At 42.4% G+C, this 15757-nt stretch overlaps 1 protein-coding gene and 1 non-coding gene across 2 annotated transcripts; both read left to right on the plus strand.

The window, feature by feature from the left end:
* The first annotated feature begins 1151 nt into the window (after positions 1-1151).
* trnal-uaa (transfer RNA leucine (anticodon UAA)) lies at positions 1152-1235 on the plus strand. The gene has a single exon. It is a non-coding gene; the product is annotated as a tRNA-Leu (tRNA).
* Positions 1236-4306: 3071 nt separating this feature from the next.
* Positions 4307-12765, plus strand: LOC133412608 (thrombospondin-1-like). Its single transcript, XM_061696060.1, has 22 exons — positions 4307-4464; positions 4560-4643; positions 4738-5297; positions 5390-5468; positions 5627-5716; positions 6059-6168; positions 6468-6593; positions 6843-6939; positions 7217-7390; positions 7469-7645; positions 7725-7898; positions 7977-8257; positions 8347-8565; positions 8664-8771; positions 8985-9144; positions 9250-9368; positions 9679-9913; positions 9995-10222; positions 10313-10584; positions 10660-10757; positions 10840-10979; positions 11065-12765. Exons 2-22 carry the CDS (start codon positions 4580-4582, stop codon positions 11070-11072), a joined length of 3519 nt encoding a protein of 1172 aa, XP_061552044.1. The 5' UTR covers positions 4307-4464; positions 4560-4579; the 3' UTR covers positions 11073-12765.
* The last annotated feature ends 2992 nt before the right edge of the window (positions 12766-15757 follow it).

Here is a 15757-nt window from a genome sequence, read left to right on the forward strand (position 1 = left end):
ATCCTGGTAATAGGCCACTTGAGATCGCTTGTGAACACGTTCTGCACCAAATATTTGGTACTGACATGGTTGGACACTCATGACTCGTCCGCTTAGATAAACACCGTGAATATGATGATGACACTGACCCATATTTATCATTGTCATTTATCAGTAGGATGCAGATTCAGATGAAGGTGTGGATAAGGTATATGGGTCCAAATACAAGAGAGGACATCAATCAATCAATCAGGCTTTATTTGTAAGCACTTTTCATACAAAAAAATGCAACTCAAAGCAGCTTACATGATTTAAAAATATTTAAAAAAATCAAGCCCGCACCCGCTTGTCCACAAGGATGAACATGCACACGCACACACATACAGGTTAAAAATAGTCCCACTTTGACCTAGTAAATCAAGGTTTATATAGAAATGAGCTTAATCATGTCAATTCTGCTGAGTCTTGTGGCTCACATTTTTTTCTCTTCCTCTGGATGGCTAAAATGGTCTTATTAACAGTGTTGTGTGATGAGAGACACAAATTCAGAACATAATTACCATTATTTAGACGAGTCAGTGATCAAACAATGTTTTAACGATCACAAGGAAGAGATATCAACATAGTCATACTAAAAAAGCTGATTTAAGCATTATTTTTGTTATATTTCATATGTACGTTGGTCCTAGTGAGTCCCAAAGTTCACGATACCCTTCCTTTTTTCATGGCTCGCCAAATGACATCGGAACAGTTACCTGGCAAGAGGTTTTTCGCTCCCCGATTACAGTTCAGCACCAGTTTGAGAAGCAGGAAAAACCACGTAGCGGAAGTCCTGCTACTACAACCACCGATGAAAACACAAAACTACTCGAGCAGGCGCAAAGCCAGGGAAAATCTATCCGGAGAGCTGCAGTAAAACTCAGCAGCTCAATTCAGAAGATGCTTCTAAAGAGTAATGCTTTTCACTTTAGATTGTACAAAGGCTTCAAAGCAGAAGATTATGATGCTCAACAACCTGATGTCGATACCACACGTTGGAACAGTATGATGGCAATAAAGCGTCTCAAAGTAGAGCTTAACTGCAGTTGGGTGACAAAAAAAAACATTGCCAGGCGCTTGCAGGACTTAATTTTAGACAATGAAACAATATTACTGTATATGGAGCTTCACAGACCAGGATGGCCGAGTGGTTAAGGCGTTGGACTTAAGATCCAATGGATGTACAATCCTCGTGGGTTCGAACCCCACTCCTGGTAAAGACTCATTTGTCAATTGAACCAAACCTGCATGGAGTTATTTTTTATTACATACAATTTTCTGCGTAAGCATTTTTCAATGTTTTTCTCAGTCAATAAGTCTAATGGAAAAGGTCAGGTATTTACAAGAGCACTACAATTTGCTGCATATGTACAAACAATAATGTTCTGCCCTGGTGGAGGTTGCTGCTCTACTCTGATTGATTAGTTTTCAGTGATTCATTGATCAACAAGTGATTATCTGGTTGGCACCCACACATTCTTAATGTTTTTGAGTGAGTCACAGTGCTGTGTGTTTGACAAGTAGCCACAGAGGCCTCTTACGCACACTTTCCACAACCTCTGTTGAGACACGGCTGCGTGTTTTACCTGAAGCGCCGGTGATACTCTATGTACTTGAGTCCTCCCACAGCCCGTTATAAAGCAGATACCACGGGTGTGGCGGGCCTCCTCCCCCCAGAAAATTAAAGTTCAAACAGTTTACTGCTGCAGGCAACATCATAATAGACGCTTAACTGTTTCTAAGGTATTATATTATAATTATTAGTACACTGGCAGCGTCATAATGAAAATAAACCAAATTCTCAGGTGTCTATCCAGACAAAATTACTCAGTGTATTAATTTGAACTTTCTTCTCATCCCTACAGTTACATGCACAACATGCACTCCAACAATATAACCACATTAAAAACCATTTTAAAAAGAACATAATTTTAATTAGCTGCTGCATTAGATCTCATTATATTCTGAAGTTGTGCCTAATGAGGTACAATTTAAAAAAGACTAAGATTAACGCATTTGCTTGGAGACTGTGATTAAAATTAGCAAAATGCTCTCATCCGCTGATATGAATCAGCATGGAGATTTACAGATAGAGGGTTTGCGTGTGGTGCACGTTCAGTGTCAACGTTTATCTCGGGGCCGTTTCCGCCGAGGTTGTTGGCTCGGCATGGTGGGAATTCATCAGTCCTTTGGCACTCCAGTCTTGTCAGTTATTCCTCCCACGCAGTGAGGTCACACCCGTGCAGTCGTCCCACCTGGCTGATATCAGCAATCATCTTTCCCACCGGGCTAAAAACTCCCACCTCCACAATGTTTTCCATTTGAATCATACTTTTTGGACCAGTTAACGCCTTAACGCCTTCTTTAGCCTTTATAACATGTATGCGCGTTTCTTTTGTCACATATGTAGCCTACTGTACTGTATACCTGACCTACTTTTTGACATATGTGTGACTTAGATCTTGACCAACAGTTTTCCACGCCATGTCTGCACTATGCTGCAACCTAAAACACACACACACACACACAGTGATGTACCTGAACGAGTTCAATGAACAAAAGCTCATGAACTAGTTCTTCATGAACTAGTTAATATTTTGTGCAAACGTGAACCGAACTTCATTCATTTCTGCCTGATGAACGTAATTGAGAACGCGTGCATTCTGGCAACAGAGAACGGTTTTTCAATGAAAGTTCATTTTCATTCAAACGTGCCAGGTTTTGTTCGGGACTTTCAGGACAAACCCATCTGAACACACTATATACGAGGCTTTGTTTGTCAGCGGATAAACGCTGTATTTGGGGACTGATTCAGTGCAGCCACGACCGCCATTTAACGGCAGGCACGTCGCAGCCGTGTGAGAATGCGAAGTACATTGAAGGACACTGCGTAAACGGGAGTGAATGTGTTCTTCGGTGGTTCTTTTCTAATACCCTGTACAGTACATAATTGATTACTAGAAAAATTTATATTTGTATCAGAATGCTAAAATGAATGCTTTAAAACGGTACAATCACACTGTCATGATATGTATATATATATATTTTGTAATATAAGAATAGATCAAATATTTTGAACTATGAACTAAACTAGTTCATTGTTAGAACAGTGAACTGAACTTTGAACTGTTCGTGTAGAAAATGAACTTTTCCCAACACTGCACACACACACATGCACATGCACACGCACGCCTACACACACACACACACACACACAGACAAGGCCTAAAGTTTGCTTGTTGGTTTCGTAATTCAATGTGAAATTTGTAAGTTGCATTGTCTTTTTTTTGTTTTTGATTTGAAGGACCCTTGCTCATATAATGTCTTAAAGAGCAAGCAAATAAATGTGGACTCAACTGATGTATACAAGAGATTTTGCATTTTGATTCACTTCACACATTGAGATTGTGCTTCTCATATTGGTTATTTCTATATTCTAAATTTTAATATATGAGCGACAGACCGAGCGACAGATAATAATTATATTAATAACAATAATAATACAATATATAAAGATTTGTGCACTGGCAAGCAATGTTGCTATCAGAGAAAAGAAGTTCAAAGTGTGCATAAAAAAATTTTTTGGGGGGGGGGGGGTCAGATGCAATATTTTAATATTAATTTTAAAATGTACTCAGAAAGATAGAAAAAATGCACCCCTAAACTACATTTGCAGGAGGAGTTTTCATGACGCATTATTACTTTTAGTATGGTACTGTGTTATGATGCTGTATATGGTTTTGTTCCTGTGAGGCACAGGGAAGTCTCACTGTGTTGCTCACTGAGTCACCTGGTGGCCACATTAGAAAACAACACAATGTGAATCTCCTTCAACTGGTTCTTATACTGTTGTCGGAGCTTCTACGTAACAAACTACATTGATTAAAAAAAATACATACGTATAAGAAACGGAATATGAAGTTTTTATTTGTATTAATAAACATGGCCCGTCTATGAAGTGTCCAGGTTATCCGGGCCTTCACACATTGTCCTATGATATATAAGTTAATAATAGTACATAAGTATTTAACCGGGCGATTGACTGGCCGCCACCCTTGGCACGAGTGAATATATGGAATATTTGTCCGCTGATGGAAACAGAACTTGTGGAATGCATTTTTGTGCGCGTCTCGGATGTGACTGAGGCGAGCTGTGTGAGGTAAGAGGCCCAAGCTCCGCCCCCTCGAGCGTGCGTCTCGAGCTTCTCATTGGTGCAGCCCGCACCTCAGGAATGTCCCTCCAGCCTTCAAATAGCCTCCACTTGCGCCCTAACAAGCAGTCACTCAGTGCAATCGAACTTGTGAGCATCAATTGGAATAATAACTTTTTTTAAAAAAAACTTACAATTTTTGACGTGAGCCTCCAGAAGAAAAGACGGGATAAGCAATCACAGAAGGACATCCTTTTTTAACTTAACTATTTTTGAGGGAGTCTTCTGTTTTTAAGGTTTGTAAACTTTTTTTTCAATCGTTTACTTTTCTTCACAAGTAACAAATTTGGCTGTGAATTGAATTTGTGATTTATCCTTGTCTTGACTTTAGCTTTGACTTGAGAATAAGCGATGATGCTGTGCGGCATCTTCCTCCTGTTGATGCTTTGGAGTTGTGAGGGTGCAATATTGGCAGGTGAGAATGCAGAAAAAAATGACTTTAAATGAGTTCAATCTGCATTTCCCTTTCATAATGTATATAAAAATGCGTATGTGTCCATGTTCTACAGAGACTCGTGATGACAACAGTGTTTACGACTTATTCGATCTGGTGCGGGTAGACAAGAGGCACAATGGGGTGACTTTGGTCAAAGGGGCTGACCCTTATAGCCCGGCGTACAAGGTTCTGAACGCAGACCTGATCCCCCCGGTCCCCGACAGCTCCTTCGGGGACCTTATCGACTCCATTCAATCGGAGAGGGGCTTCATCCTCCTGGTCAACCTGAAGCAGTCCAAGAGGAACAGAGGAAGCCTCCTGACCATCGAGAAGAAAGATGGCTCGGGTCCCGTGTTCGAGATCATCTCCAACGGCAAGGCCAACACTTTGGATGTCTTCTACTCCACCCGCAACCACCAGCAGCTGGTGTCCATCGAGGAGGCCCAATTAGCTACGGGACACTGGAAGAACATCACACTCTTCTTCCAGGACGACCGCGTGCAACTCTTTGTGGGCTGCGAGGAAGTCAACGTGTCCGAGATGGACGAGCCCATCCAGAAAGTGTTGTCCCAGGAGCTGGCGGACATAGCCAGGATCAGGATTGGGAAGGGAGCAACAAGGGACAGATTTATGGTAAGGACTCAGTTGAAGTCTTCTCTTTACTGCTGGATACTTGTTTGGAACATTTATTTAAAAATGTTAAATCTTTGAAATCTTTCTTACAGGGAGTGCTTCAGAATGTGAGATTTGTCTTTGGGACATCCCTGGACAGCATCCTGAGAAATAAGGGATGCCAAAGTGGAGGTAAGGCTTTAGTGTATATTGCACCAAGTCAGGGAGAAGACTGGGTGACTGTGAAGTGATCATTAAAATGGGAGGGGGTTGGGGGACTGAAGAGCACACCTATTTTTTGATGTGCAAAACCATATTATTGATCCATCGCTTTGTGCTCCCACCTGCAGCTCCCTTGACTGACGTCGTGACTCTGGAAAATCCAATGAACGGCTCCAGCCCCGCCATTAGGACCGACTACACTGGCCACAAAACCAAAGGTGAGACACTGTCTGATACTTGGTGGATTTGGTGTCATTTTGTCCAGCTTTTTACTTACTGTCTCTCACATGAGATAAAAAAAACTTAAGGGGCCAAATAGAGCCACGCAGTTCATTGCCCCAAATTCTGGAATGTACCTTCTTTTGAGCTCAGAGCTGCCTCTTCAGTGGTCATTTTTAAAAAGCTGTTAAAGACATTTGTTGTGCTTGGCATTCCAGTAAAACTAGATTGTTTCGACTTTCTGAGTCCTCTCTGTGAAAAGAGCCATACAGCATGCCACAAAGATGGCTTGTCAGTCATACTTAGAAGTTTGGTAACTGGGTTCTCTCCGCGCCACGTAGATCTACAGTCGTTCTGCGGCCTCTCCTGCGAGGACATCGCAGGCCTGTTCAAGGAGCTGCGAGGACTCGGCGTGGTGGTGAAGCACGTGACCAATGAGCTGCGTAAAGTGGTAAGCACTGCAGAACCGCTCCTCGTCTATTTGCATCCAAGTTAGCGCATTCCCAGTGCCACTTGTCGCAGTCGCGCCAGCCCGCAGCCAAGTTCCTAATGAGAGCCATGTGAATACACAACTATGTTGCTTATATTTGCATTGCTTGACTAGAGTCAGGGTATGTCTTAATCATTATGTCGGATGGTGATTCATTTGTGCTGGAACTTTGGCAAAGTGAAAGTTTTCCATCCTTGGTCCCCAGCTAGCACCCCTCCCCTAACTCCCCTCACTCACTCTAGTCCTATTTTTCCCTGCAGTCTGAGGTCAGCGCTGAGATTCAAGAGCAAATCAAGAACCGCAGCAGTGTTTGCATCCACAATGGAGTTGTGCACAAAGACCAAGACGAGTGGACCGTGGACGACTGCACCGAGTGTACCTGCCAGGTAAGTCAAGAAACAGTTGTGTTTCCGACTGCCGATGCCAACACAATGTGAACAGCTTAGTGAAGCACCAGCACAAAAGAGTTCCTTAAAACAAGCATGGAGGAGATTTTCCCTTCATGAATGTCAGGGTTATGATTTATTTCAACAGACAGTGTGAAGGCCCTGATAATGATCACAATGTTGTAAAACGCAACAACTGATGTAAAGAGCTCATTATTCTTGTACTAATTTGACTGTACCTCCAATTAGAACTCTGCCACTGTGTGTCGAAAAATCTCCTGCCCTCTGATTCCCTGCACCAATGGCACCGTGCCTGAGGGAGAGTGCTGCCCTCGATGTGGAAATCGTAAGTTTTTCTTTCTTCCAATACACCAATTGTTGTTGTGACTTTTGGCTTGTCACAAAGTACAGTAATTATACATTATAAAACCAGTTTATTTATTTTCTTTTATTGTATTTTTTACAACACAGTGCTATTCTTCTTCTTTTATTAAAAATGCTGCAATAGATTAATTTCAATTCATTTCAATGGGGAAAAGTCATTTGATATGTAAGTAAAATGAGTGACGAGCTTGGTCTTCCTGCCAAAATGTCATGATTTTAAACCACCATCCCTCTTACAGCAAGTGACTCTGCAGAGGACGACTGGTCCCCCTGGTCTCAGTGGACCCGTTGTTCAGTGACTTGCGGTCGGGGCATCCAGCAGCGTGGACGCTCTTGCGATCGCATCAACAGCAACTGTGAGGGCACCTCAGTCCAAACACGCGACTGCTTCCCCCAAGAATGTGACAAACGCTGTAAGTCAGACTTCATTTAAATTTGATCTGCTGTAGCAATAAAGGATGAGGAATGAATGGTGTTTCTGGCATTCACAGTCAAACAAGATGGAGGTTGGAGCCATTGGTCTCCCTGGTCTTCATGCTCTGTGACCTGTGGGGAGGGGGTCATCACACACATACGCCTCTGCAACTCCCCGACACCCCAGATGGGCGGCATGGACTGCCAGGGAGAGGGACGGCAAACTGAAATCTGCCAAAAGTCACCTTGTCCCAGTAAGCTCAATTTCATAAACAAAAATACTTCCACAATCTAGAACAACAAACTGATAGTTGTATTTTTGTAAACTTTCAGTCGATGGAGGTTGGGGCCCTTGGTCACCATGGGACATGTGCACTGTTACATGTAATGGAGGCATCCAGAACCGTAAACGACTCTGTTCTGATCCTGTTCCAAAATATGGTGGAAAGGATTGTATTGGTGAAGGTACCATGTCTCAAGTGTGTAACAAACAGGACTGTCCCATTGGTAAGGACACAGACTAACTCTGACTTATTTTTAAATTCTTTTTGCGTTACACAACACCAAACAATTTTTCCTCTGCAGACGGTTGCCTCTCCAACCCATGCTTCTCTGGCTCAAAGTGTATCAGCTTCCCTGATGGCTCATTCAATTGTGGCAAGTGTCCACTCGGCTACACAGGAGATGGCATCACCTGCAAAGACATTGATGAGTGCAAGGAGGTCCCCGATGCTTGCTATACACACAATGGAGTCCATCGATGTGAGAACACGGAACCAGGTTACAATTGCCAGCCATGCCCTGCTCGTTACTCTGGTCCTCAGCCCTTCGGAAGAGGAGTGGAGCAGGCGACTGCGAAAAAACAGGTTTGAATTATTATTACTCAGTGCTTGTTCTTGACCAGTTCGTTAGCTGTTTCTGTTTTATTAAGTTTCTGAGATGTGTTTGTTTTCAGGTTTGCAAACCACGTAACCCATGCCAGGATGGTAGCCACAACTGCAACAAAAACGCCAACTGCATTTACTTGGGCGTCTTCTCCGAGTCCATGTTCCGCTGTGAGTGCAAGCCGGGGTATGCTGGTAATGGCCATATCTGTGGAGAGGATACTGACCTGGACGGTTGGCCCAACTCTGACCTGTTGTGTGTGGCGAATGCTACCTACCACTGCAAGAAGGTAACCTCAAACTACTTCAGAAATCCAAAAGGCCACAAATCCATGACAAAACACCCAACCCTCACTGCTTGTGTGTTTTTTTTTTTTTTTCTATTCAGGATAACTGCCCCAACCTTCCTAATTCTGGTCAGGAAGATCATGACACGGATGGCCGTGGTGATGAATGCGACAACGATGATGACAATGATGGTATCCCTGATGATAGGGTGAGTAATCCCAACAGTGTATTTTATTGGTTTAATACCATGCCTTCCCCACAGACCAGACATAGCTACAAATCAGCCTTACGCACACCAGTAGAAATGCAAAGGTTTATCTTTGTGTGTTTGCTTGTTTGAGTAAAAAAAAAAAACAACAACCATATATTATCACATATTTACTGTCAATAATTGAATTGCATTTTGTTGATATTTCCTTAGGACAACTGCCCAAGAGTGTACAACCCTTCCCAGTATGATGCAGACAGGGATGATATTGGTGACAGCTGTGACAACTGTATTTTTGAGTCAAACACTGACCAAACCGACACTGACAATAATGGGGAGGGGGATGCCTGTGCTGTGGATATTGATGGTGATGGTAAGTGACCATTTCCAATTCCAACATTGTTATTACATTTCAGAGCTTAAAGAAACATTAGCTTGGTCCTGTAGGCTAACACAAATATGTGCTTCAACTCAACAGGTGTTCTGAATGAGAATGACAATTGCCCATATGTTTACAATGTGGACCAGAGGGATACAGACCGGGACGGTGTGGGAGACCACTGTGATAACTGCCCTCTTGAACATAACCCTGATCAGGTAAAGTCGGTTCTCAGCTTGCACTTTTACATTATTTGCTTTTCAGCATAGACCAATGGTGGGCTGTGAAAAAATGTCAACAATTCGTCTGGAAGCCATAAATACTATAAATTGACTTTAAAGAAAGAGAGGAATGTGTCAGCCTCATCCAACTTGGACTTAAATGTGATTTGAGGATCTCAGTTCTTGTTTGCTTGCCTGAACACAAGAGTCTACTTTTAAATTCCATCCAGAGAATCGCCTCTCATACAAAGCAGGAACAATCTCACAGTGTTTGGGCCATTAAACTAAGAATCCCCCTCTCCAACAGACTGACTCGGACTCGGATCTCGTGGGAGACAAGTGTGACAACAACCAGGACATTGACGAGGACGGCCACCAGAACAATTTGGACAACTGTCCTTACATACCCAACGCCAACCAGGCAGACCATGACAAGGACGGAAAGGGCGACGCCTGTGACCATGATGATGATAATGACGGTATTCCTGACGACAAGGACAATTGCAGGCTGGCCTTTAACCCCGATCAGCTGGACTCTGATGGTGAGTTACTCCTTCAGTCACTTCTCTCACTTTTATCATGTATTTGAATGTCTGTGTCTCATATTGTATGTTTCGTTTTAGGTGATGGCCGAGGCGATGTGTGCAAAGATGATTTCGACCAAGACAATGTCCTCGACATTTATGATGTTTGCCCAGAGAACTTTGCCATCAGTGAAACTGACTTCCGCCGATTCCAGATGGTTCCCCTCGATCCTAAAGGCACCTCCCAGATTGATCCCAACTGGGTGGTCAGACATCAGGGCAAGGAGTTGGTACAGACTGTCAACTGCGACCCTGGCATTGCTGTTGGTACGAAACTACATATCCACATGCCTCTCTCTCGAGAGTCACTTAGAAACCACGTAGGACAAAACCTAAACCATATCCCCTCCCAACCAGGTTTTGACGAGTTCAGCGCTGTCGACTTCAGTGGAACATTCTTCGTCAACACAGACCGAGATGATGACTACGCCGGTTTTGTGTTTGGCTACCAGTCAAGTTCTCGATTCTACACGGTCATGTGGAAGCAGATCACACAGACCTACTGGTCTCACACTCCCACGAAGGCTCAAGGCTACTCGGGCCTGTCTATCAAAGTGGTCAACTCCACCACCGGCCCCGGTGAGCACCTGAGGAACGCACTGTGGCACACTGGAGACACACCGGGACAGGTGAGCATTCAAATTGTTGACTCAAAAGGTCCTCTAAAGATTGGAAATCATTTTACCATTTACAATGATTTACAGGTTCGTACTCTGTGGCACGACCCTAAGAACATCGGCTGGAAGGACTTCACCGCCTACAGATGGCACCTGATCCATAGACCAAAGAGTGGACTGATTAGGTAAGTTGTGAATGCCAAGATAGAAATCCTGATATGTTCATGAATTTAAATGATCTCACACGGATTTTTCTTTGGTTTTCAGAGTGGTGATGTACGAGGGCAAGCGAATCATGGCCGACTCTGGAAACATCTATGACAAAACCTATGCCGGGGGGCGACTAGGGTTGTACGTCTTCTCTCAGGAGATGGTTTACTTCTCGGACCTTAAATATGAATGTAGAGGTAGGATTTAAAATGCATGTACATTACTTTAGGTCTTTGTGAAACATTCAAGATAACACTCATGTCTGTTTTCAATTTATTTCAGATGCATAATGCAATTAATAAGACACATCCCCGGCAGAAGGACGTCTCCCAATTTGACGATACAATCCCGGCAATGCATGTTGGAGGAAAGATGAGCAAAAGCAGTAGCGTGAGGTAATGTGACCTCAGGACTCAAAAGCCAAATGAAAGTTCAATGATACTTCTCCACCAAAATTCATATTGTGAGCGCAGCTATGCTCAGAAGAATTCGCCCTTGCTTTGCGGCCGTAAAGGGGGGACCACATTTATTGCTTTGCACACCTGAACTTTGCTGGTATCCCTCTGTAAAGGAAGGATCAAAGGGAAATTCCTTCTTGTTTTCATTTATTTTCATCCTCGAGCATTAATGTACATCTGCTGTGGACTCATTCATTTTGAAGAAAGCAGCAGGAGAACTTTCTTTGACTGGGGGAACATTCCTCATCGAAGGAGCCATTGAGGGACCGTGGACAGTTTGGAATGACTGTTATAATCTACGATTGTAAGTGTGGTTTGAATGAATGTGCACGTGTAATAGCTTCCAAAAAGTATGACAAGAAAGCGCTATTTTTTTTTTTTCACCATTCCGCTCAGTCACCCCTCCAAACCTTATTATAGGTCTTCTACATAGGGTTGGCCAAACAGTCGAACTTCTCAGGTTAAGAGCACAAAAAGGAGAGCACAGGGCCCAAAGCTAGTATATTCTGCAATGCTTTGGAACTATGATTTTTGGCAAATAATATGTAGTGTATCTATGATCTTTAATGAATATATTACAGGACTAAATAGTGGGAAAGGGCATAATTATTGATCGTTAAGAATCCAATCGATTGTATGGTGATTAATTGCAGCTTGGAGCAACTGAAGCAAAATGGAGTACAGCAATGCAATGAGCAGAGGCGCTGTTCAGTTTCAACTAGTTGGTCTCAAGGAGTGGAATGACATCATAGATACAGCAACTCCTCCTCTGCGCAGTATTGTTAACAGTTGAGAATTTTCCCTTTGAAATTATTTAAATTAGTCCACACTCCATTAAATGTCCATCCCTGGTAGAAAAAGAGAGCCAAGACAAATGCGTTGTTTTTGTTTTTTAACTCAATCTTACCCTTCCAAGGAATCAACATTAGACCCTGGACCATGTATGCGTGTGCACAGCATGCATGACAGGTGTGCCTGAGCTTGTGTGTGTATTTTTGAAAAAGAAAACACAAAAGGATGTCCTTTAAGTACAAATATTACCTCATGAATGGTTTTTGTATTGAGGCCAGCAATAGACAAACAAATCACTTTTCCTAGAACAAATTTAATGGCTTAAATTTTTTTTTTTGCAAGACTGTACTATCAGTCATGTGCTGTATATAAGATATTTTTCTAGGGAAGAAAGCAAAGAAGCCCAAACAGGAAAAAATTAAGGAAATGTCTTGATTATGTTGTCCTATGTGTATTTTCCAGTGCCTTTGTTTTGATAAATTATTATGATGTTGAAGTTATGTCATTTGTGTAGATATATGCTATTTAAATAATTTATCTCGAAGCGTAGCCTCGTGAAAACGCTTCTGTCTGTATAAAATCATTTGCACACCGATACGAGGATGCCTTTTTATTTTGATGATGCTTTTCCATAAACATTTGTACCATAGTTTTTACCAACACAGTGATGTTTATACTCCTACTTGTTATTTTATGATGTCAAGAGAAAAATAAACGCTTCCAGGAAGAAGTATCTTTCATCATCTGTGGTCTTTTTTTTTTTTTCGAGCGCCTGTCAAACAAAAAGTTGAATAGTTTTGAATAGTTGGATGGATAGTTCAAGACCCTGGATGTTATATTTACTTTGATTGAGATCTCATCCTTACAAAAGCAAAAAGGAGTCGAGCCATGCTGTGTCAAGCAACTGGAATCCATTAGTTGGGTCTGCTGAAGTCTCTGAGAAAGGTAGTATTCTTGGGAGTCAACAGCAGGAAAACTCACCATGAATAATAACACTCTGAAACAGCACATTCATACAGATATGATTACACATCACAGAGGCATCTCTTTAAACTTTCGAGCGCTACATGTGATCAGCAGACGTTGAGGAATTTAGCACACCACAGAGATAAATTCACTCTCTCTAGTGTTGTCAACTTGACTTTCTGCTTCACATTGTTGCTGAGAGGAATGTGCATTAAAATTACGGTTTTCTTAAAAAAAAACACTCCAAAATGTATTACTATCTATTTAGCTGAGTCACAAAGCTAGTACTGCTAATAAATGGGATCTTTAGATCAGTGAGCAACAGTCGAATGCTGCTTTTCCACCATTTAGTTCGGGCTGGTGGGTTTCCACTACAAAATTATACAGCTGAAAAATACGAAAGCCATGCTGCATTGAACGCATCAGTCGGAACGAGACAACATAACAAAAAACAACAAGGGAGAACGAGGGTTTCTTGTATTTACTATTCAGAATGACTGTGGTAAGGGGCTCAGCAGGTAGAGTGGGTCATCCAGTGACTGAAGGGCAGCTGGTTAGAATCCCGGCTCGGACTGAGATAGTGTAGATGAAGCACTATATAAGCGTAAGTGCAGTCCATTAACCATTTAAGGATACATATAATTGAAGAGAAGACAAGGCCACAAGAAAACAGACAACGCAGCAAAGTGGAGACTGTTGAGATAATACTACAGTTTACAGGACTAAATCTAATCGTGTGTCACCAAACTTTACAATGACCAGGCAATCTGCTGAACCAATGAGCAGCTCGGTAATGATTTACGTCACCTATATGGAATCAGCTTGAAACATGGCTGAGCAGGTACTACACGTAGTACCTCATAGTACCTGGTAGTATCCAGTGAAATAATACAGCATGTATTGCACCTCTCACCCTGTGACTTGGGTTTCTGGTTGTGTGAAATAATACAGAATGTATTGCACTTCTCACCCTGTGACTTGGGTTTCTGGTTATGTCCCGCCTGTCCCTGCAGTGTATAACTGTCATTTCAGTCACTGTCCATGCAATCATTAGGCCATGTGCAAGTCACTCATTGTAGCAGCACCACTGATTGGTTGGTTTGTATGATAATCACTCAATCGAGGGAGGGAAGGAGGGATGTATGGATGACGAGATGGCTGGTTGTAGCAGCACCACTGATTGGTTGGTCTGTATATTAATCACTCAATGGAGGGAAGGAGGGAGGGAGGGAGGGATTGACTAGATGGCTGGGGTTTGGCTAGGTAGGTAGGTAGGGGTGGATGGATAGATGGATGGATGGGTGGATGGGTGGATGGAGAGACAGAGAGAGAGAGAGAGTCAGCTGGGATAGGCCCCAGGTCCAGCTCATCTGCATCCGTCATTAGGGCTAGTGGTATACAAAATGGATGGATGGATGAATTAACTTTTTCCAATGGAAAAGCGTTGAGATGAAGTCGAATTCTGTACAGTAGGTATAGTACAGAGGAAGGTCTGGCCAAATAATCCAGACAGTCTAAGAATTCAGCATGTCTCTTTGCATAGAGACATTAACACTTACCTCATTCTTGCCATGCAAGCCACTCAGATCAGGAAAAAAAGTGGTTAGCTTTCTTTTATGAGCGTTTAGGTTCCTTGATAGAAAAGGTTATAAGAGTCGGCTTATAGTGAGACTCTGGCCAGGTCCGACCTCATAGGTTTTACCTGGCTGACATGTTTTCAATTCACAGGAATGTGAGATTCTTCCGACTGTCGGCACAGGGTCACAATGTGAGGTGAAGAGTGAGATGAACCGGGCCATCACTGTCAGCCAGGTGCAGCGGTACTACTTGCACTGGGCAAGCACGAGCAAACAGAAACTGACAAAACAGAGACAAAAAAATATATACATATCTCAAGAAAACCTGAAAGCAGACACTCAAAGCTATCCCCTTTCTCTGTTGTTGGGGTTTCCCCCCCCAAAAGAAAATCAAATGAAGGTAGAGAAGTGTCACACAGCTCTAATCAGACCTTTGCAGTTGATCACATGTAGAGGCAGGAATGAAAAGAATGTATTGCATTTAAACTGTTGCTATGACTTTTGGTCCTGTGGATCTGAGACCATCAATTCCCTGTGGACTGCAATGGAAAGATTCTGAGACCAGAATACTCGATGATTTGGTTTAACGTCAATGTTCTGTCCTCATCAATACTATTCAAAAAAAATGTTAAGGATACTGTATTTGACTTACGGGTGAAATTTCAGGCAGGACAAGATGACTTTTGCAGGTGAACTCCATATGACCTTCTCTCAACCTTTGAATGCACATTCAACTGTTTAGTATTTCAGTTGTTTTTGCATAACTTTGAGGATTTGAAGGGTAAAATTCACAACAGGTTTGATCCATGAATTGACCATAACATTTCCTTGTTCCATTATAGTTGGTATTCAAACAGTACTCCTCTTCATGCTGTTCACATTTTAAAATCATGAAACCAAGATGACACCTAACAATTGATCAACTGTACATTGCCATTGCAAGGCTTCTATCAGGACATTCTCTGAAGGAAGTGGCCACTGAGTTGAATTTGCAGAGATTTAGAGAGACTAGAAGAGTCACAGAAAGGCATAGAATGGATCAAACACCTGTTGTGTATTTTGTTGTTCAGTTCCTTGTTAGAGAATAGGAAGTGGTGCAAAAAATACTTAAACATTGAACAGTTGGACATGCAAATGTGCATGCAAAAGTTTAGAGAATGTTAAATCCTCCGAGTTGTGCCA

This window comes from Phycodurus eques, chromosome 14 (assembly GCF_024500275.1).
Source record: "Phycodurus eques isolate BA_2022a chromosome 14, UOR_Pequ_1.1, whole genome shotgun sequence".
In the NCBI taxonomy this organism is placed as follows: domain Eukaryota; kingdom Metazoa; phylum Chordata; class Actinopteri; order Syngnathiformes; family Syngnathidae; genus Phycodurus; species Phycodurus eques.

What these genes read in the sequence shown, in the direction of transcription:
- LOC133412608 (XM_061696060.1), top strand. Translation starts at nt 4,580, where the DNA reads ATGATGCTGTGCGGCATCTTCCTCCTGTTGATGCTTTGGAGTTGTGAG. An exon ending in CACTGGCCACAAAACCAAAG is followed by an intron (nt 5,717 to 6,058) that starts GTGAGACACTGT and finishes CGCGCCACGTAG; the next exon opens with ATCTACAGTCGTTCTGCGGC. An exon ending in CGACCCTGGCATTGCTGTTG is followed by an intron (nt 10,223 to 10,312) that starts GTACGAAACTAC and finishes CCTCCCAACCAG; the next exon opens with GTTTTGACGAGTTCAGCGCT.